At 40.1% G+C, this 22,327-nt stretch overlaps 2 protein-coding genes across 3 annotated transcripts in view; one reads left to right on the top strand and one right to left on the bottom strand.

The window, feature by feature from the left end:
• fancm (FA complementation group M) overlaps positions 1-2,289 on the bottom strand; it is a 101,851-nt gene extending 99,562 nt beyond the window's left edge. For both annotated transcript variants that reach the window (XM_039741372.1, XM_039741373.1), the window contains exon 1: positions 1,423-2,289. In XM_039741372.1, the coding sequence (XP_039597306.1) occupies positions 1,423-2,047 (625 nt within the window). In that variant the 5' untranslated portion in view covers positions 2,048-2,289. The remainder of the gene's footprint in view (positions 1-1,422) is intronic.
• Positions 2,290-10,277: 7,988 nt separating this feature from the next.
• Positions 10,278-22,107, top strand: fkbp3 (FKBP prolyl isomerase 3). Its single transcript, XM_039741080.1, has 7 exons — positions 10,278-10,418; positions 10,575-10,676; positions 15,062-15,166; positions 17,688-17,823; positions 17,929-17,996; positions 19,610-19,707; positions 21,847-22,107. Exons 1-7 carry the CDS (start codon positions 10,314-10,316, stop codon positions 21,899-21,901), a joined length of 669 nt encoding a protein of 222 aa, XP_039597014.1. The 5' UTR covers positions 10,278-10,313; the 3' UTR covers positions 21,902-22,107.
• Positions 22,108-22,327: the final 220 nt, after the last annotated feature.

The raw sequence follows: 22,327 nt of genomic DNA, 5'->3' as shown, positions 1-22,327 counted from the left end.
GTAGCTCTTTGAGGGCTAGGACCACCAGTAACGAATCAGATATCAAAACGATTATATATTCATGGTCACATAGCATAAAATGACACTTCACATGCCTATACTACCAAAAAGCTTCATGACAAGGAGTAACTTTGACCCCTCAGATCCCATTAGGGGGTGAACCTCTGGAGTAGGTTGATGTGCCAGGCACAGCTTGAAGCCCTTCTGATCATTTCTGCTGAAGGCACCCATTGGTTTACTCTTTATCATAAAGGTGAAACTTTCTGCACAAAATTCAGTCCTAAAATGAGCTAAAAATAGAGGGGTTTTCTGATCTAGAGGGCAAAAAAAGTGTGTGGAACCCCAAAGAAACCTGACCTCTTGAATAACTTGCCATCGAGATGAGTGAAACGGTATATCATATGGGGGGAGGGGGGGGTTTCTTCCACCAGGGAGTCAAGAGTTGCTGGACAAAACAAAAATGGAAGTCATTTCAAAGCATTCATAAGTAATTCTTATGCACACAAACAGCCAATATAATTAACTGCAACAATTATACAAAATTTAAATGCACGCTACGCTGATTAGTGCAACGAGTAACTTTTTTGACATGATTGATGAAACCTCTTTCATAAACTGGTGCGTGAATTTGTGATCTAAAATGTTAGATTGGGGTGTAAGATCATAGAGGAGCTGCATTGTGTCGAGGAGTGTGACAGCCATCATATAACCTTACAGATCTAGCTCTGGTGCTTGTAGAAGGTTCTTTCAGATGGCAAAAGCAGGAAGAATCCAGGGGATGGACGAGAAGGGCCCTGCGGACACACGCTTTAGACACCCTCATAATATTCTCCACTGGCCTCACTATCCTCTGCAGTCTCTTATGGTGGGACATATCTCTGTACTGGTACCAGACTGTAATGCATCTGGAAGGCCCTTTTCACTTCAGAGGTTTAGTGTGCAGTTGAGTGTTCACTTGCCTGTAAGCTATACAATCAGCAGCTAAGAAAAATGACATACTTTGAAAATACAACTATCACAAGAAGGCAACGACTTTGTATTTTCACCACACTAAAAGACACTAAGCTGACTAAGTCCAATTAAACAAACTTGCCTAATCCAGCATTAGGCTCACAGGGAGCTGAAACACATTCTGAAGGAAGCGTTCTGGAAGGAGAGCCTTATTCCAAAGTAAATTTAAATGGCCAAGTTATCCAAACCTTCAAATCTTTGAACCGCTGGAACAAAACTCTATATGAAAGCGCCAGGTCTGTGTGCAGTTACACGTGTCAACTTTGTAATGTCACCAGGTCGAGATTTTTGGCCAAGACTCCTGTAGCTAGATAGCAAAATTGTTTACTTCTTATTTAACAAATCAGAATAAATCTGAATGATCACTACTTCTACAAAAATACTTTCTAGTGTGGTAAGTGGAAAGCCAACCTGTCATCTCCGCCATGTGTTGCTGTGGAATTCCCATCACCTGGTAACAAGCCTCGATCTGTTGGGCTACCAGCGGCTTGGTGGGTGCCATAAAGACGATCTTACCCGACGGATACCATCGATAGAAATTGTACATGACCACCGCCGCGATGAACGTTTTTCCCAAGCCAGTGGGGAGACAGACCAGGGTGTTGTTGAAGAGTGCAGTTTGGGTGATCGAGTACTGGTAGTCGCGAACTGGATAGTTTGTGGGATAAATCCACACGTCAGCGGCTGTCATATCGAAGCCAGGAAGCACAGAAGGAAGCGATGGCGCCCATGTGGGCTCCGCAGTGACCGTGTCACTGGCGGGGGCATTCAGACTCCGCTCCGCTTCGTACACTGCCACGAGGAGCAGGTCGTCGTCGTCATCTTCTGCCACTTGCTCTGCTCCGGCTGGACCCACAGTGCCCCACAACGTGCTCCGGGGTGCAGGCGTCTCGCGCCGCAGTGGCGGCGGCTTCTCTTTGGTAGAAGTCCTGCAAGCAGTTTCCGTCTGCCCTTTGGAAAGTGTGGGCTGACGTGGGGCTGCACTGGCGCCCCATGTTTGAAACAAAGTCCGCTGCTTCCCGGAGTTCACAGCCATTGCCTTGTAGGATGTTCCCAATCAGAGCACAGCTTGTCCGCTCTTTCCATTGAGAAAAACCTCTGTCTTCACGTGCTGTAAAGTGCCTACAACCTTCCAGGTTAGTCCAACAAATGTGTCAGCCTAGACCGTTCACCTTCAAGCTGCGCCGACTGTTTACTGTTTCTTGAAATCATCAGTCTCTCCAGCACGCTCATTCATCGATTACGACTCGTACAAGGCGCCTCGGTCGAAAATTGAATCTGGCGCCAACTGATTGCGTAGAGGGTGAAAGGTTATGGAGAAAGCTCTGTATTGTAATTGGCCGAGATGCTCGATTGTTTGCGTAACTCACTCGTGGGTCCTGCCAGCGCTGGACGTCAAGAGTACATACGAGGTGTGGCAGTAAAGTAATGAGACTGGCAACACTGCAAGCGATCTGGCAACGCTGCGCTGTTGTCCTTGATAGAGCACGTGTATCAGTACCCTCCCATAGCTCAGTGCGAGTTTCAACTCCTTCTGTTAACTCCGTGATTTCTGTGACTGCTATTAGCAAAGTTGTGTTTTTGGTTGTGCGTCACGCAAAATGGAACAGCGGAATTTGGAGCAACGTTGTGCCATTAAATTTTGTGTTGAGCTTGGAGAATCGGCAAGTGTGACGTTTGAAAAGTTAAAACAGGCCTATGGGGAACATTCTTTATCCCGAGCTCAAGTTTTTCGCTAGCACAAATCATTTTTGGAAGGCAGAAAACACGTTGAAGATGAACACCGTTCAGGGAGGCCTCCAACTTCGAAAACCAATGAAAACATCGAACGTGTGAACACTCTTGTGAGATCAGACCGTCGTTTAACATTAAGAATGTTGAGTGAACAATTAAATTTGAACAGATTTACCGTTCATCAAATTTTGACTGAACATTTGCACATGCGAAAGGTCTGTGCCAAAATGGTGCCGAAAAACCTCACAATTGAGCAGAAGGACAATCGAAAAAACAAGTGTCTTGATCTTCTTGACAGAATCGCTAAAGAGCAAGATTTCTTTAGTCATGTGATCACAGGTGATGTATCATGGATTTTTGAATACTCGTACGATCCTGAGACCAAGAGGCAAAGTCAGGAGTGGCACACTGCAAACTCTCCTCGACCAAAGAAAGCTCGAGTGAGCAAATCGAAGATCAAATCAATGCTGATTTGTTTTTTTGACAAAAGGGGAATCATCCACAAAGAATTTGTTCCTCCAGGACAAACTGTCAACCAAGTTTTTTAGAAAGACGTCCTTGAAAGGCTCAGAAAAAGGGTCACACGCGTGAGACCAGACATTGCAGACAAATGGATGCTCCATCATGACAACGCCCCATGTCACACTGCCCTCTCCATAAAAGAATTTTTGACCTCAAAAGGCATTCCTGTGGTTCCCCAGCCCCCTTATTCACCTGACCTCAGTCCGTGTGACTTTTTCCTTTTTCCTAAACTGAAAAATGTCCTCAAAGGACGTCATTTCGGGACTTTAGAAAACATCCAAAAGAGTGTAACGGACATGCTGAAGACCATACCGGTTGAAGACTTCCAGCGCTGCTACCAACAGTGGGAACAACGTCTCCATCGGTGTGTAGCTGCCCAAGGGATCTACTTTGAAAGGGATAACATTGATGTTTGAAAAAAATAAAAACTTTGGTAAATAAAAAATCAGTCTCATTACTTTTCTGCCACACCTCGTATACCTTCTTAAAATCATTGTTCATATTTATTTATTGGAATTATAATACAGCATTTTTATTGAATATATGATGTCCATTTATTCCCTAGTCAAAGTTCAGCTGTCATTTTCAAAAATTGGTTGGTAGTTTTCATTATTGTATTTGAAATTTTGTTCTTATTGAATTGTTAATAAATACATACAAAAAACTTTTATTTTTCATAATGTATCTTTTATTTATGAAATACAAAAGTACAATAATACAACAAATTACATATACAACAATACGATAAAAGAAAAGAAAAATATATAATTTAAAATCACCAATAATGTTCATCTATTTTTTCATGATTTCTTTTTTATATATTTTAATAACTTAGTGTAAAATCTTTAATAAAAACACTAATGAAGATTTAATTTGAATTTATGAATACATTTTTCCATAAAATATGCGGGACACTCAACAAATGCTGAATCTTCATATTTTCTATTAAAATCCCAAAGATTATATTATTTTTGGTAAAAGGGGAAGAGAAGATATTTAATGTAGCCAATTAAAAATTCCAAAATGTTCTGTTATAATAGCACGAGAAAAATAGATGGTGTGGGGTACAGCCGGGGCCTTTGCCCACCCACGACACCCATATAGTGGAAGGACCAGGGCACCGAGCATATTAAGGACTTTACCTTCCCCAGGACACTAGAGGGCAGCCCCCCTGGGTTGCAGCAGGGCTCCTGGGAGTCAGAGTTTGGAGCAGCCCCGCAGGGTTCTGTGAGTGCCACCAGAGGGCGTTGCAAGAATAGCTGAGCCCTGTGTGGCAGCACTTCAGCCACAAAGGAAGTGCAGCAGGAAGAAAATCACCGGACACCTGGAACACTTCTGGGTGCCCTATAAAAGGAGCCAGCTGGCACTACTCCGGGAGCCTGAGTTGGGAGGAGGTGGAAAAGCTTGTTGGAGGAGTAAAGACGAAGAAAGAGTGGAGCAAAAGGAAAAGGAAGAAGAAAAGTGTTAAGTCTTGTTAGTCTTAAGTGCTGAACAGGTTTGGTTGAATTCCAGCTATTCAACTTTAAGTTTTTAAAATCAATGCTATGTTAGCTCATACAAACAGCAGCTAAGTTTATAAAATTGCATTTAGGACTTTTAGAGAAAGGCATTTGTTAAATCTAGGGCTATGAAGTTGGTACACAAAACCTTCAGCACCAACTCCTCTATTTAATGGTACCACTGACTCTAACTCCGACATTTATGGTACCACCATTTCCGACTGCTCTATTTGTAATTTGACTCATATATTTACTGTGTTGATTGAAAGCACACAACATACACGACACAAGGCACTTCATCTCTGCCAGTGTGAATCATCAAACTACTTTTTAGTACCCTCACCTGTTAACGTTCAGGGTTTGAAGGCAGTAGCTATGTTGTTGTAGCTTACAAACACGGAATAACAGTTGTGATAAATGGCCGGCCGTTCATCCCAGCCAATACCCCCACGCCGCCAGGTGGAGCCCTCCCTGCAGCATGGAGGTGCCCCGAATGCCAGCAGGGAATTATGAACGTTGGAGTTTTCCTTTACAGCCCTGCTGGATACCATGGGGGCCACTAAAAGGCGCTGCAGGGAGGATTAGTAACTATTTTCCCTACGCCCCGGAAGTACATATGGACAAGAGGAATGACATGCTTCCAGGGTAAAGAAAAAGGATTTTTATCTGACCCGGAAGTGTTCCTAGTCACATGGACAGAGAGGTCAAAACACTTCTGGGATAAGGACTATAAAAGACTGAGAGAGACACCAGAGAGTTGAGCTGAGCTGGGTGGAAGGGTGGCAACGCGTCTGGGAGTGATGGATTGGCTTATTGTTTGTGAATTTCCCCTTGGGATTAATAAAGTATCTATCTATCTATCTATCTATCTATCTATCTATCTATCTATCTATCTATCTATCTATTGTATTGTGTATTGGATGAGTAAAGTGGAGGAGAGGGTGCTTTGTGCACTGTTGCATATAAATAAAGTCAACTTTTGGATTTTTTCCTGGTGTCTGGAGTCTTGGACAGGGGTTCAAGGGAGCGATACTGCCCCCTATCTGTCACACAGTAAACACAGGACTAAACTTGAAAAATTCATAAAAAAGCTACATTTTTTATCAAAAGTCTAGGAGAAAAAAATTGTTTACTTGAATCAGTATATGAGAAACTGGAAATTTTATCTCATTATATTACAATTTACATTTAGGCAGAGTGGAGTTTGGAGTCACTACATTTTTTTTACCAACTCAAACTCCAGCAACCTAATAAATTGCTTCCAACTTCGATTCTGTGTCTACGGCTCCAAATCTGACTCCACAGCTCTGGGGAAATCTCAGTTCAATCCAAAGCCTGAGTATTGAGCGCCTAAACTTTGAAATGCAGTAGATACAACAAAGAATCCCTGAATGCTTTTATTAAAGTGCTAGGAGGCGTGTGTATGTTTGTAGTTAATACTTCTTTTTATTTAAAAACCCCTTATTACTCTGAAGTTTGAAGTCAACATCCTTAAATTATGAGCTGGGGGTGTGAGGCCCCTGGCCATTACAGCTGTGAGAAGATTACTGACCAGTTTCTGACCTCTATATTTTAAAATCTTATATGAAAAATACCATCAGACAGACATGATCACAAAATTCACATAGTTTTAGTTGAGTTAATTCATTAAAAATACTGAATGGTTCAAATTTTAACCCAAGCGTTAATTCTAAATAATATTTTAGTTACACTAGAGCGCTATGCCCCCTGCTCACTTCGTTTGCCAACCCCCCAGCCAGCGATACACACCAACAACTTCACGTCTCTGCTCCTCACGTATGTGGATTTCACTTTCACCAAACAACAAATCTTGTAATTCGTGTGGATAGGCCACTTCATTGCGGAGAAACACTAATTTTCTCTGATGACAACACGAATTAGACGATCTACAAGTCTCCAACTTAAAGTTTACATCCGAACAATATCTGCATACTTCTGTCATATCACTGATGTCCATATATTTCGATCTCTTTTCACTGTTCCATTAGTTCACTGAGTAATAATTTCCATTTGTTAGCACTAATGCTATCTTTACTATCATTTTTTTGAGACTTTCGAATTTTAGTACTTTCGTCATCTCTAACCTGCTCTGCATGTGTACTGCGTCAACGTTTTTGAACCTCTTTACAACATTCTACTTTGTCTTCTGCTCTTTGTCTTTTATTTTCGACCCCGGGTGTGGTTAAATCACTTGGTCTCATCTCACAGGACATGGAAGTATCTTTCTGAAAAAGTCACGTCTCGTCTTGTCCCACGATTTTTTTAAATAATAAATAGATAAAATATAAGTAAATACATTTGCCATTAACGCAAATTTAAAATGTGGAAACATAAACTACGTTTTGAATATTCTCTATTTTGCTAAATTAATGTTAAAATGCAGAGAAAGTTACACCAGATAGTTTTTTTTTTCGGGCAGGGATGTTTGCTGATGACATTGTGATCTGTAGTGAGAACAGGGAGCAGACTGTGGAGACCCTGGAGAGGTGGAGATCTGCTCTAGAGACGAGAGGAATGAAGGTCAGTAGGACCACCAAGACAGAATACATGTGTGTGAATGAGAGGGAGGTCAGTGGAATGGTGAGGATGCAGGGAGTGGAGTTGGCGAAGGTGGATGAGTTTAAATACTTGGGATCAACAGTACAGAGTAATGGGTAGCGTGGAAGGGAGGTGAAGATGAGAGTGCAGGCAGAGTGGAATGGGTGGAGAAGAGTGTCAGGAGTGATTTGTGACAGACGGGTATCAGCGAAAGTGAAAGGGAAGGTCTACAGGATGATAGTGAGACCAGCTATGTTATATGGGTTGGAGACGATGGCACTGACCAGAAAGCAGGAGACAAAGCTGGAGGTGGCAGAGTTAAAGATGTTAAGATTTGCAAAGGGTGTGATGAGGATGGATAGGATTAGAAATGAGGACATTAGAGGGTCAGCTCAAGTTGGACGGTTGGGAGACAAAGTCAGAGAGGCGAGATTGTGTTGGTTTGGACATGTGCAGAGGAGAGACGCTGGATATATTGGGAAAAGGATGCTAAGGAGCTGCCAGGGAAGAGGAAAAGAGGAAGGCCTAAGAGAAGGTTTATGGATGTGGTGAGAGAGAACATGCAGGTGATGGGTGTCACAGAACAAGATGACGAGGACAGAAAGATATGGAAGAAGATAATCCGCTGTGTCAACCTGAACGGGAGCAGCCGAAAGAAGAAGTTTGCATCATGTAATTCTGGCAGGTGTATTTCAGTATTCATTTATTCAGGTCATGGGGGCCAAAGCTTTCACCATCAGCTAATGGCTCAAGGCAGGTTCCAAACTCCAAGTACATAGATGTGGTACCAGTCAATCACAAGTTACACTCAGTTTACAGTCAACATTTTTCTAACATGCACAGCTACCTGTGTGGACAGAATACCAAGAAGACTCCACGTAGGTGCAAGAAGAATGCGAACAAACATTCACACACACTAATACAGAAGAAAGATGCTGAAACCACATGTAGGGCAAGACATAGCAAATATTTCTTATTATTCTATTACCTGTCAGGGACAGGTACTGTGGCTAATATAACATAAATTTTGAAAATTTATCTGGCATTAACAATGCAAAAAATTACACATGTTCTAGTTTAGATCACAATCCTAATGAATGACTTACTTATGTTTATAACCCTGCGGTTAAATGCTTATCTTTAACTTCCAGTCCAAAAACAACTACCTATTATATTAGTAATGCCAAACCAGAATAGCCAGCTAGTGGGCAGCATACTGTTTCAGCAGCTGACACTTCTGCCCAAACCTTCAGAGTTTACATCTCGGCTTGTGGCTGTCTGTGCGGCATCAGCACATTCACCTTGTGTCTAGGAGTACTAAAGTTTTCCATCCACATCCCCAAAAGTGTGTGTTAAGTTGACAGACCTTTCTATATTGACCCATATCAATGTGTATTTGAGTGGGACCTGCCTTATGCCCAATTTCTGTGTGGCTTTGGCTCACACAGTCCTGAACTGGACTAAATAGTTTTGAAAACATATGAAAATTGAACAGTTTGCTAGAACTTGAGTTAAACTTTATAAAAAAAAAAATCTTTACTACAGTGTTTGTAAAATAGATAGATAGATGTATACTGTATATACACAAACATGGCCATCAACTCGGTGGGGCTAATAACCCAACAATATTAATAAGAATAGCACAAGAGACACAAACATGGCAAAATAAAATTAAACCATTAACACAACAATCAGAATGCAATTCTAAGCTTTCATTGCATTGCTAAAATTGGATTTATTTCAAAGTGTAAGGATCAATCAAATAGACTTACTTGAAAGGCAAATATAGCCTTCCCTTCTCTTTCACTATCTATGACTTGATGGGTTACACTTTTCACATTTGCTCCTGGTATGCTAAAAAAGTTTGCAATAGTCGGTTTCTTGCTGACAAAACTCTTTTCGTTCATTGATTGAATGGTGGTATTGTGTTCTTTGCACACATTGATAAGGATACAGTAAACAAGAATCATGAGTGAATGTTTAAAAATAATCATTATACTTTAGTTTCGTTCAGTCAGTTTATTTCAGGAACCTACGTTTAATTTATATGTCTACAGCTTATGTGGCTGAATGGCAAAATTACGGATTTCATTTTTTAACTGTAAAATGCTAAAACAAAATAAAAATATCTTCCAAAATAACTTAATTGCTACCTGATTTCCGAAATGTTGCATCTCAAATGTGTATTTTTTCCTAGGCGGTCTTGAAGACAGACATTGCCAAAAGCCATAGAATGTCCACTTCGACTTTCTGAAATTGTCAATCCGTTATTTTGTATAACCAGTTCTGACTTCTCTCTTATGTCCATAGATTTCTACCTACAGATTTGGCAGTGATGATTCCTTTCTCATCACCTTTGAGCGCCTTGATCATGAACTTACGAATTCTCAAACATCCTGCACTTAAAACTATTTTAATTAAATTTGCACAGTCGTTATATATTTCAGTAAATAATCATATCGAACCTGAATCGCAGGTAAACAAAAAAATCTAAATTGAGTCACAACTGAAAGCACATCCAATACTTTCATGCAGTATCTTAACGTTGAGGGAACACGTATTCTTTGTATTTTTAAAGAAATGGCGTTGAAAAAGGAACACAAAAAGTTTTTAAATTACCGAAAATATTCAAGGAATAGCCACGATATCATTTTAGTTTGGTTAAACAAAACCTGCAACCCTCATCAGACACTTCTTTTAAATGCCACCCTTAGTTCCTAGTTCATAACACCAGTGGCTGTTTTCGCCTATACTTTTCGCCCCAGAAATACTCCTGACCCAATCAGCTCATGGTAACACCCTTCCCACCCTAACAATCCAATCACACATAGTAACGCCCCTCCCTTACTCCGCCCGCTGCCGCTAAACTCCGCTTTACTTTTTCACAGAATACAATTCGCACATGCGTCTTAAAGCCACGCCTCGTCTCTACGTCATTGTAGGCGAGCCTTCGTGTTTAGGTCAGAGTTCACAGAATCGTGCTGGAAGATGGCCGCTGAACCAGTGCAGGAGTGGAGTGAAGAGCAGCTCAAAAGCGATAGCCTCCAGAAAAAAGACATTATTCGTTTCCTGCAAGAGAATGCAGCCGACTCGGTACGGTGCGGCTGCTTGGTAGCTTATGCCGCTTTTTTCCGCTTGTACAGTAAACAGAACGCACGTTGTCATATGCGACTGGTTACGGGATGCGGTCTTTATACGTAAAGCGCACGCGGTGTGCCCAGGGTCTATCTGATTGAACTCTCCCTATAGTTTCTTTCAGAGCACAAGCTGATGGGAAGCATAAAAAATGTTGCAAAGACAGCGAAAAAAGAACATCTGATCACTGCCTATGAAGACTTGTTTAAGAGCAAGGTAAACTAACATGATGTGAACTTTCCTGGACTATTTAAAATATAATTATTTTAATCCATCCAGGTTAACGGTAACACTATCTTTTGGTTATATAAGTTTGACTGCGCTGGCGTTTTTACATTGCAAAAATAAGGATGGGATTGCTGGGTGGACAGTTGGATTTTTGCCTGGGTGCTTTGACTTCATTTGTTACAGTAGTTTGTCAATTAAAACCTGAGATTAATGCCATGTAGTAACTCATTTTGTATTTTGCTGATTCATGCATAAAGAACTGTCTGAACACAGTAGTATTCAATCCATAACAACGGTTGCAGTATAAAACGAGAGATCGCCTTCTTTATCTCCAAATCTGGAAATGTTAAGACAGTTGTTTAAAAGGGTTAAAAAATTTGGACATTAATGCTCAGTATATGTCAGTAATACCTAGATTTGTTCTTTCCCATCCTAGTAATTCTCCCCTGGTCAAATAAATCCAAAAAAGGTGAATTAAGTGTGATGTTAACCCCACTATAAAATAAGTAGTGAGTATAATCATTTCTTTTATCTTTGTGCTTTCAGAGATGTACATTTCACATTTTAACACAAATGAGATTTTTCTCTACAGGGTTCAAGTTGCAGAGACCATCATATTGGGTCACTTTAGTATGGAACCAAACCACAAAAATACCATACAGGCTCTTAATAATAATAATACATTTTATTTATATAGCGCCTTTCCCAGGCTCAAGGCACTTCACAGAGTTTAAGATAGAACGGCAGGGTATATAGCATTGTACAAACCAGATAAATTAAATAAAGAAGATTAAGACAGTAAATTCAGAGAAGAAGCCTAACAGACAACATAATTGATGGTCCAGCACACACACACACACACACAGGTTACATGGGCATCTTGACATCAAGGTAAACTGAGAGAGGGCTAATGAAGTCAGGTAGAGGTGAACTAAACGCCTTCTTGAACAGACGAGTTTTGAGTTGTTTTTTTTAAAAGACATTGGTATCCAGTCCGTTGCCTTTTCATACTCACAGGCACACCCACACATGTACATTTTGGACATGCCAGTTATCTCGTGTCTCGACTACGAAGATTTTGACAGATCTATTGATGTGTCGGCATCCTTTCAGTTCCAAGTGACATTTGCCTGGCTTAATGGGCTTGTAACCATAAACCCCATTGGCACATCTTCCATAACAAGTTAAAGTGAAGCAAGGTGTACATTGACATTGTGATATTACTTTAATGGCTTTCGAGAGGGAAGGCATCTCAATTCTAACAAGCATTGCTAGCTAGCCAAACTGAAAAGGAAACGCAATACCTGAAGTCTGCTTAAGTAAGAAATTTAATTCAAAGAAAGACTGATCAAGGCATTGGTTGTAGTGAAGCCATTGCCAGGCATTGCTGGTTTTGACAATCACATTGTATACTGCAGGCATTTTGAGGAAATTTCCTTGTAAAATTAAGATAGTGTTGATGGTAAACTTAGCTCATCCTGCAACAATGAATGTAAACGTGTTTCTTTAACAAACATGGTGCACTTATGAATGATCATGTCATCATCTTACATACTATGTGTAATATTTTAACATTATTGAAAACGTATTCGTAAATAATGGTATGTCATTCGTTTCACTGGATCCAGATTAGTGTTGATTATGGCCATCAATGGTGCCGAATTGTCAACCAAATAATGTATGTCCTTATTGGTAGGGCAAGTAAGTGAAAATGTGTGTACTAGTGGGAGGAATCCTCTTGGAAAAATTAGTCTGTAAAATATATATTTTTTTCTACATGTTCCATTACCAACAAAGTAATAACTTGACTGTCGGTCTGTAGAAATGAATCAATGGGGTCTGGTGCACTGTTAGTGTTACACCTTAGTAATGTCAAAGCAGAGTTGTATTTGAAAAAGCATGAAGCAGTTTATTGACGCACACCATTTCCGTCTTCATCACTCACTTATTATAGAGCAGGAGTACCTATAACATTTGTATTTTGGAAAATAAGTTCTTTTAAGGAACTCTTAAAATGATTTGTCATAAAGCTATTGTGAGCAAAATGGCCCGTGCCTTGTTTTTATACGTATAAATAATTACAATGCATATTATTTTCATCTTTTATAATAAGTGGCTGCGCAGGAACGCATCCAACTATAATTATATGTTTGTTCAAGTGAAAATGACACAATAATATGTTGGTTGATGCATTTAAGAAAAAGGTGGACACATTCCAATGATAACCTCTTTGTCTATCTAGTAAAAAAAAATATTCTTTTTAAAAATTTTATTTACTAATTCAACCAGCTGTATAGGGTGGTCCAGATCTAATTATGCAATTTTCATTACGCTATAACTTATTAAGTTTATTACTGTTAAGTTTATTACTGTACATAGAAAATCACCCGAAAAATCCCGGAACCATCGAGAAGTGTGCAAACTGACGACATGAAGCATCGTCTTCGTGCCGAACTGGAATCGTCCCCACATAAATCAGACGATCTGGATCTGCATAATTAGATCTGGACCACCCTGTACTTGTGTTTTAGTTTTTGGACAGCACTGCCCTGAGTGAGTTGGAAAAAAAAATGTGTATTAGGCATATTCTTTCTTCAGGCTGCAGTCCTGCTTTGTGTAGCTTCTTTACACAACCTGAAAAAACATCTCAGTTCAGTAGGAACAGAAGGCCATTCACGAGACATTACGTAAAAGAGAATGTGAAGCTTTGAATTAGCCCAGTGGACCAAGGAAGGCTAAAGCTGGTAATGCTAGGTGATATTTTGGTTTGAGATGCTTTTTACTTATATATTCATTACATCAGATCTAAATGATAAATATTGTGAATTTTTCATTTTTCTTCTTGCCGATTGAAGTTTCGTAGCTGTTTCAGGCAATTTATCCAGCTTAATAAAAGAAAGTGCCTGTGTGTCCATTTGGTTATGTCTCTGTCATTGCAAAATATGGCACATCATAAAACTTTTTTATAAAATGCCTTGCATTTGTTATTTCATTACATGGCACATCATAAACATTAGACCCCAGCGTTACTCAAGCTGTGAAAACAATTGTATAAAGCGTCAGTCCTGAGTGACTCTTGGGCAACTGTATAGATACATGTTGCGTAAACGTTAAGACCCGAGGATTACTCAGGCTGTAAAAGTGCCGGTAGAGTTAGGGCCAAGCGTCAGGCCTGAGCATAACCTGGGCAACGTTGTAGATGCGTCTTCTCCCAGCCTCCTAACGCTGTCTTATAAAAAAACGTTTTTTCAGCAGGCCAAGCGTTACATGCTGTTGACAGTGATGTTGAGGAGCCGCTCTTCAGCAGTGATGACAAAGACATTGAAACAGACAATGCAACCAAAAGCAGTCTGATGAATCCAAAAGTGATACTCGCGTTTGGGTTTCTGTTGATTCTGCTTCACACAAACCTGCACCACCTCACTTTGATTTTGTGGGACAGCCAGGAATAAACTTTGAGAGCCAAGATCCATTTTAGTTACTTGAAGTTTATTTCTTAATGATGACAAGATCGAAAGAGTTGTTGCTGAGATGAACCGTTCTGCTGAACGGGTAAATGACCATACACCTAAGCAGTTTTCCCATTCAAACAGATGATACTAATTATACTTTGTACACTTCTTACTGTGTTGCACATTTTACAGTAGAAAGATGACATTTAATAAAAATGTCATTTTTTTCAAGCCAAAAATGCAACGTTTTTTACATGTGGCTTTTTTTTTTTTTGTCTAACGCTTAGGAGATTAAATGCTTTTACAAATCCTGTACCAAATGGCATATAACAGAAACATATGCATTGTATAATGCACTACAACTTTAATTTCTTAGATTTCAAACTGTCTTGGGTGGGTAGCACAGCCAGTCAGTCTTAATGCTACACGTGTAACTCAGTTTTCTGTAGAACAAGGAAAAAAAAAAGGTAGTATTTTAAAATGACACCCTTGACAACAGTGCTGTGGATGATGATGATGTCTCCTTGATGATTCAGACTGCAGCCACTTAGTGACTATCCCCTCACTGGTGCATCATTAAATGTATTACCATTACTGCAAGGGTGAAGTGAGCTGTAAAACTTTGTATGATTTTCCAGGAACCTTTTGGGGGTGAGGAGTTCCCTATTGCTAGCAGAGGGGATTTATAATATAAGGAACCAGCTTTTGTGATGGCTCCATAAAAGTGGTGTTTTTGTTTTGAAGCGTCCATCATATGAATATAATTCAGTTGATATCCCAGTACTTTTGTTATGGTAACACTACTGCATGAAATGAATTACAATAAGGTCATTTATTGTAGCACAACATGTGTCACTAATGTCAGTGAGAGAAGTAATCTCTCAGAATCTCATTTGAATATCACCTTTGTTTTTGTCACAGAGGTTTAAGGGCTCTGACTCAACCGAGAGTGCTGTAAGCAAGATGAAGGAAGTGAAAATTGATGACAAAACAAAAGAAGCCACGCAGGAAGAGGCTGTACATGAGGTGAGCCTTCTCGTACTTGACCACGTTCAGATGTGGGCTGGGGGGGGCCTGTCAGTTTAAAGTTGACGTCTTTTGTTGATTGCGTCAGTACTCTGGCCAAAATTATGATTGGAATCGCACATTCTCTTGGAAGTGGAATTGTGATGTTAGTATTTTTAAAAACTGCAGTGTTGAATGATTTTACAATCATAATAAATGCGCATAATAACTGGATTCTAGTATTGTTTCACAAATGTGAGCACAGTGTTAAATATGTCAACACTGAGATATCTCTGCACCCTGAATATGGCATATTAGACAGTTGTTTCAAATAGAAAATTCTTACATATTGTCAAGAAAATTTGGCTTAGTGCAGAGTTTACAAGCTTGTGCCATGAAAGACACAGACAGACTTCGACATTTTTGATTCAATTTTGCATGCCTGTATTTTAATTAGGGCAGCATGGTGGCACAGTGGTAGCGCTGCTGCCTCGCAGTTAGGAGACCCGGGTTCGCTTCCCGGGTCCTCCCTGCGATGAGTTTGCATGTTCTCCCGTGTCTGCGTGGGTTTCCTCCGGGCGCTCCGGTTTCCTCCCACAATCCAAAGACATGCAGGTTAGGTGGATTGGCGATTCTAAATTCATGTCTCTGGTGACTCTTCTTATGAAATCAGTAGACGGATTGGGAGAGCATGGGGAGTCATGAGGTCGCTGGAAAGGGGTGTGTGGTGCTCCCGATATCTATGCAAATGGACGAAGGTCCAAGTCTTTAAGAGTCCTGGTGCTTCCTGTCTTGCTCTATGGTTGCGAGACATGGACGCTATCCAGTGACCTGAGATGAAGACTGGACTCCATTAGTACTGTGTCTCTCTCTGGATACTCTTTGGGTACTTACTCCGGTTTTGCTACGATTAACACCGTCGATAAGACGGTGGGTGATTTATTCTTTTTGGTGGATATTCCAGGGACGCACGCACACACTCACAAGCAGAGACAAAAAAGCAACTGGTAATAAAACCGCAATTAAAGAATGTATTAAACAATAATAAATGAAACAACGATCCCACCCCAGTTCCCCTTACGGCGATGTAAAATAAACTTGAATTCGACAATAACAAACCACTAACAGAAACCACACACTGTGAAGTCCATGAAAAAGACAAGTGATGAAATGAAATGACGGTAGATAGTCCAGAGATCAGCACACTGTATATGAATGTAAAGGTCAGTCCTACCGGTGTTTCCTGATGAGATGATGGCATTTGAATGGGATCAGGAGTGCTCCTTTTTTCGCAAGACAACGACAAATCCTCAGCCAGTCGTCATGCAGCAGGGAGACACCAGACAGTCCATACACCTAAAACGGGAGACGATCCAGGACAAAACAAGAATCTACAGGTTTCAAAATGGAAGGCAGACAGACGGGCAACTCCAGACACGAAACTCAAAAGACTTCTTTCCTTTTGGTGTCACTGGCCCCCTTTTAAATGTCACACCGGCCTCCTTGTACCCAGTAGCCCTTGTACCCCCAGCAGATGACCAATCGGAGCCACTGTAGGGACTGCTGGGAGTTGAAGTTTCAATCCCCAGTAGCACCACTACAAGCTATAAAGACACACCTGAAAATACCAATAAAGTGGGTAAATAGTTGTATTTGGTGTAAAACCATGTCAATATGGGAATAGAAAAAGTAGCATAATTGAACCCAGAATAACAAAATGGGGGGCAAGAATAAATAAAACTTGTATCTTTATTAGACACACAGTGTATTTCAAAGAAGGAATGAATCGGAGTAGAAAGCAAAGAGAAAACAAACGACCTGCAGCCCCTACATTTTTCACAGCCTCTTTTGTTTCTCTTGGCTTTTCAGTGCCCATCCCCTGTAGGTCACGTCTGGCCAAGATCAGAAACACCAGGCTACAACTCCTTGGAGCAGCTTCAGGGACGTTTCCCCAGATGTTTGCAGTATCGGAAGAACAGCACAGTCGCATATGTTCCTTTGTAGGACTGTGTTCTGCCTTGCAGCCGGATACTGTTGCCCCTTTCTGTTTCCATCCTTGCCCTCTGGCAGACTGGCAACTGCCGGGCCCCCTACCCTCTAGTGTCCAAGGGGAACACTATCCGCCTAAATTAATATTTTCGGAGGAGTCCTTGTTGGCCACCAATCAAACAGGGGGTCCAGGTGTTTTGAGACAGTAGCAGACGCTCTTTTGACTGGCCGTTTAATTTACAAACTTGATTAAATCCACAAAGCTCTTTTTTTTTTTTTTGTAACTCTTCATAAGATGGTTCCCCTGTTGTTATCATTATTTCTTGTAGTATTCATTTTCTTGTACTTTGTATTAAAATCATTGCCCAAATCCTTTGTTCTTTACAGAAATCAAAACTTGTATATTTTGGGGCAGGTCATGTTGCCCCCCTCTAATGATAAGCCTGGTGTAAATCAAATTCTTCACTTGTGCCCTGTCTTTTTTTTTTTTAATACAGCAATATATGTTGTACAGCGAGTAGCATGTACTTTATATATAGTCTGTCTTGTTTAGGGTCCACCCAAGTATAAAAAATCAATACTGAAAAAGGGGGATAAGGTAAACTTCCCCAAGAAGGGGGACACTGTGAGCTGCTGGTACAAAGGAACACTGGAGGATGGAACTGTCTTTGACTCCAACATCGCCACATGTAAGTAACGTCCTTGGTGCTATACGTGTTTTATTGTGCCACATTCATATGCCAAGTCAAAAAGTCAGTTGTAACCTTAATATTACTGTTTTATTTTCTTTGTAGCATCAAAGAAGAAGAAAGCAACCAAGCCTTTGAGTTTCAAGGTTGGAGTTGGAAAAGTTATTCGGGGAGTAAGTACATATTTTTAACCCTTTGTTGTATAAAATTTATTCACGATTATATAAAAAGAAATTGTTTTTGCTGTCAGGCAGATGCTAAATTAAGTGCAGATTTAATTTGAATATAGCACATAAACAAACCGTAAGCTGGTACATAAATTTTTATCTTGGCACAACTTACCTCAAATTTGGACAATTTCTCAAAATTGGCAGCCAAAATCCACATGTACAGCCAACACTTTCCTTCTATCAGGTGGTTGTAGTTTCATCTGTGATTGCCAGGTGGTGTGACCAGTGCTTCCAATACAATCCTGGGTACGTATTGAATACGCATCAACCAGCATTGGTGGGATACATACGCTACCTCGGCTACATTCAGGGCGGAAGCAGTTTTGTGACAATCATCTACAAGGGGTTAATTATGGCCTACCATTACAAATTAACAGATTGAATGCTCCTGTACACTTAGCTGTTTAAGGCAAGCATTTGCTGATGTCTAGTAAGCTACAGGGTTCTGGCATTAATTTGGTTAGTTTAAACAAAACCTTGTAGTTCAATAGTTACTTTAGGTCACCTATCCTTGCACCACACTGTTCCTTACTTGCAGTAATGCACTGCCTTGAAATCTGATAAACCTGCTGATAAGGAGTTTGTGTAGTAATTAGCAAATTAAGTGCACACTATTAGAAAATCTCACCGTTTTAACACCCACGATATCTGTCCCTGCTGCTGATGCCCGCGTGTAAGGTAAATTTAAGGAGAAAAAGAAATAGAGGTGTGTAATGTTAGGCAAAGAACCTCACAGGAATAAAAACAAGGACAGATTAAAGCTGTGGCAGACCACACCTATCAGAGAGCAAAAAGCAAAACTAGTTGGGTCAGTTATTATAAATTATTTTGCAAATACATTAAAATTTTCATAATAGTGCACAATATTACTTTTATTGCCATTCTGTCTTCACTGAATTTCTAGTGAAGGAGACCTCTTTTAACTTCTAAAATATGTGTAGGTCTTACATATTCATAACGCCAATAGACACAAGTGATTAAAATAAGAAAGCTCACAGTATATTGGCGGTAGTTTTTTTTGTTTGTTTTCCAATATCCATTTCTACTAATAAGCAATTTGTTTTCTGTATTTACTAAGCTTATATTTTTGCTTCAGCAGTTCCAAGTGAATTAACTTAAAAACAAAAGCAAAACAACGTACAAGACCTCAAATGTTAAATGTGTTTTATGAGGATGTGTATAAATCTGAGGAGGAAAATCATGATAAAAGAACGGCTTCCCCTGACTCAGGTTTACGTAAAACCCATTTAGACAAAAGGACAACCAAGAATCATGAAAACAGCGAAGCTGGCAGTGCCACCAGTGAAGGCATAGTCACAGTCACATGCAGGACAAATGGCTGGGCCGTCCAAAGGATATCATGTGTACAGGTTTGCACACAACATGGTACTGGGATTAGTTGTGAAGTACAGGCTGGAGATTTGTGTTATTTTCGGGACAACCGAACACATCAGACAGAGATGGACTGCCTCCTGTCAAGTTAGACAGCTGCTAGGAGTACATCCAGTTATGTCTTTGTTTTCCATCTCAAGTGTTGTGCTTTTTTTTTTTTTTAGTGGGATGAAGCCCTTCTCACAATGAGCAAAGGAGAAAAGGCACTTCTTGAGATCGATTCTGAGTGGGCTTATGGCAAAAAGGGGAATCCAGAGGCCAAGTATCCTTTATGCAGTTACAATGTGGGGACTGGGTTGGGTTTCAGTTTATGGAAACCATATAGTTTTGTTTTGTAGTTGCTAGTAATTTGATATTTTAGTTATTTACATTTTCACACACCCATTAGTCAGCCTTTATGAAGGTAAAAGTTCCCAGTTGATAAAAAAAATTTCCTACTTTGAGGTGGTTGTGTAGCAGACATAATTATTACATTTAATAGAACTGAACATTCCTAAATAAAAACAAATATGGTGAATTGTCCCTCCAATCCCCCATACAGTGGTGTGAAAAACTATTTGCCCCCTTCCTGATTTCTTATTCTTTTGCATGTTTGTCACAAAAAATGTTTCTGATCATCAAACACATTTAACCATTAGTCAAATATAACACAAGTAAACACAAAATGCAGTTTTTAAATGATGGTTTTTATAATTTAGGGAGAAAAAAAATCCAAACCTACATGGCCCTGTGTGAAAAAGTAATTGCCCCTGAACCTAATAACTGGTTGGGCCACCCTTAGCAGCAATAACTGCAATCAAGCGTTTGCGATAACTTGCAATGAGTCTTTTACAGCGCTCTGGAGGAATTTTGGCCCACTCATCTTTGCAGAATTGTTGTAATTCAGCTTTATTTGAGGGTTTTCTAGCATGAACCGCCTTTTTAAGGTCATGCCATAGCATCTCAATTGCATTCAGGTCAGGACTTTGACTAGGCCACTCCAAAGTCTTCATTTTGTTTTTCTTCAGCCATTCAGAGGTGGATTTGCTGGTGTGTTTTGGGTCATTGTCCTGTTGCAGCACACAAGATCGCTTCAGCTTGAGTTGATGAACAGATGGCCGGACATTCTCCTTCAGGATTTTTTGGTAGACAGTAGAATTCATGGTTCCATCTATCACAGCAAGCCTTCCAGGTCCTGAAGCAGCAAAACAACCCCAGACCATCACACTACCACCACCATATTTTACTGTTGGTATGATGTTCTTTTTCTGAAATGCTGTGTTCCTTTTACGCCAGATGTAACGGGACATTTGCCTTCCAAAAGTTCAACTTTTGTCTCATCAGCCCACAAGGTATTTTCCCAAAAGTCCTGGCAATCATTGAGATGTTTCTTAGCAAAATTGAGACGAGCCCATATGTTCTTTTTGCTTAAAGGTGGTTTGCGTCTTGGAAATCTGCCATGCAGGCCGTTTTTGCCCAGTCTCTTTCTTATGGTGGAGTCGTGAACACTGACCTTAATTGAGACAAGTGAGGCCTGCAGTTCTTTAGGCGTTGTCCTGGGGTCTTTGTGACCTCTCGGATGAGTCGTCTCTGCGCTCTTGGGGTAATTTTGGTCGGTAGGCCACTCCTAGGAAAGTTCACCACTGTTCCATGTTTTTGCCATTTGTGGATAATGGCTCTCACTGTGGTTTGCTGGAGTCCCAAAGCTTTAGAAATGGCTTTATAACCTTTACCAGACTGATAGATCTCAATTAATTCTGTTCTCATTTGTTCCTGAATTTCTTTGGATCTTGGCATGATGTCTAGCTTTTGAGGTGCTTTTGGTCTACTTCTCTGTGTCAGGCAGCTCCTATTTAAGTGATTTCTTGATTGAAACAGGTGTGGCAGTAGTCAGGCCTGGGGGTGGCTACGGAAATTGAACTCAGGTGTGATACACCACAGTTAGGTTATTTTTTAACAAGGGGGCAGTTACTTTTTCACACAGGGCCATGTAGGTTTGGATTCTTTTTCTCCCTAAATAATAAAAACCATCATTTAAAAACTGCATTTTGTGTTTACTTGTGTTATATTTGACTAATGGTTAAATGTGTTTGATGATCAGAAACATTTTGTGTGACAAACATGCAAAAGAATAAGAAATCAGGAAGGGGGCAAATAGTTTTTCACACCACTGTATAATCTAAACTCTTCACTGGTCACTCATATGTAGGTAAGAATAATCTCAATCTGTTACATCCCATGGTGCTCTGCTTGTTTGCATTGAGGTAAAATAGGAGTGGAATGTCAGTTATGTTTTCTGTTGGTTGGACAGCACGTAAAAATCTCTTTGGAGATCTTAAATGTCTTCATTTTCACATGTTCTTTTGTAATCCTGTTTATCACACACACACAAAGCTTGCTTTCCTTAACCAGTGAACAACAGAATTCCTCCAAATGCCAAACTAATTTTTGAAGTCGAATTAGTTGACATTGAATGAGGAATCTGACCAGATGGGCTGTGAACCCATGAAACACTGCAGGCCCCATCCTGGATGCAAGGGGCTACTCAAATGCATGTCCAGGACTGTTCTGGTGTAAACATGCTCCCTGTTAAATCTGGTATGATGGTATTTACAACAGTATTGTTTCCATAATAACATTGTTAAATGGTTAATAAAATTTTGCTTATGACTATTTTCACCAAGTGTGTGCCAAGTGACTTGTTTATTAGTAGGGGCTCTGGTGTGTAGTGCAAAACAAGTCGATATTCCTGGTACCTCTGGAGATCATCCAGCTATATTGCATAAAAAAAATCCCTTTTCTGTGTCTTTTTTTTTTTAAATTGCAGTGCAAATCCTGGTGTTTTACAGCTATAAAGGCCAACTTTAACATTGTTCATTTTTAACATCCATCCATCCTCTTCC

Source organism: Polypterus senegalus, chromosome 18 (assembly GCF_016835505.1).
Source record: "Polypterus senegalus isolate Bchr_013 chromosome 18, ASM1683550v1, whole genome shotgun sequence".
Lineage (NCBI taxonomy): Eukaryota > Metazoa > Chordata > Cladistia > Polypteriformes > Polypteridae > Polypterus > Polypterus senegalus.
The sequence above is the reverse complement of the archived record's forward strand: the minus strand, read 5'-3'. Positions and strand labels throughout refer to the sequence as shown.

Bases quoted from the DNA above. Each gene is read 5' to 3' on its own strand.
- fkbp3 (XM_039741080.1), top strand. From the start codon at position 10,314: ATGGCCGCTGAACCAGTGCAGGAGTGGAGTGAAGAGCAGCTCAAAAGC. The intron at 17,997-19,609 runs GTAAGTACATAT...TTTTTTTTTTAG, and splicing joins TTGGAAAAGTTATTCGGGGA to TGGGATGAAGCCCTTCTCAC. The intron at 19,708-21,846 runs GTATCCTTTATG...AGTGAACAACAG, and splicing joins AAGGGGAATCCAGAGGCCAA to AATTCCTCCAAATGCCAAAC.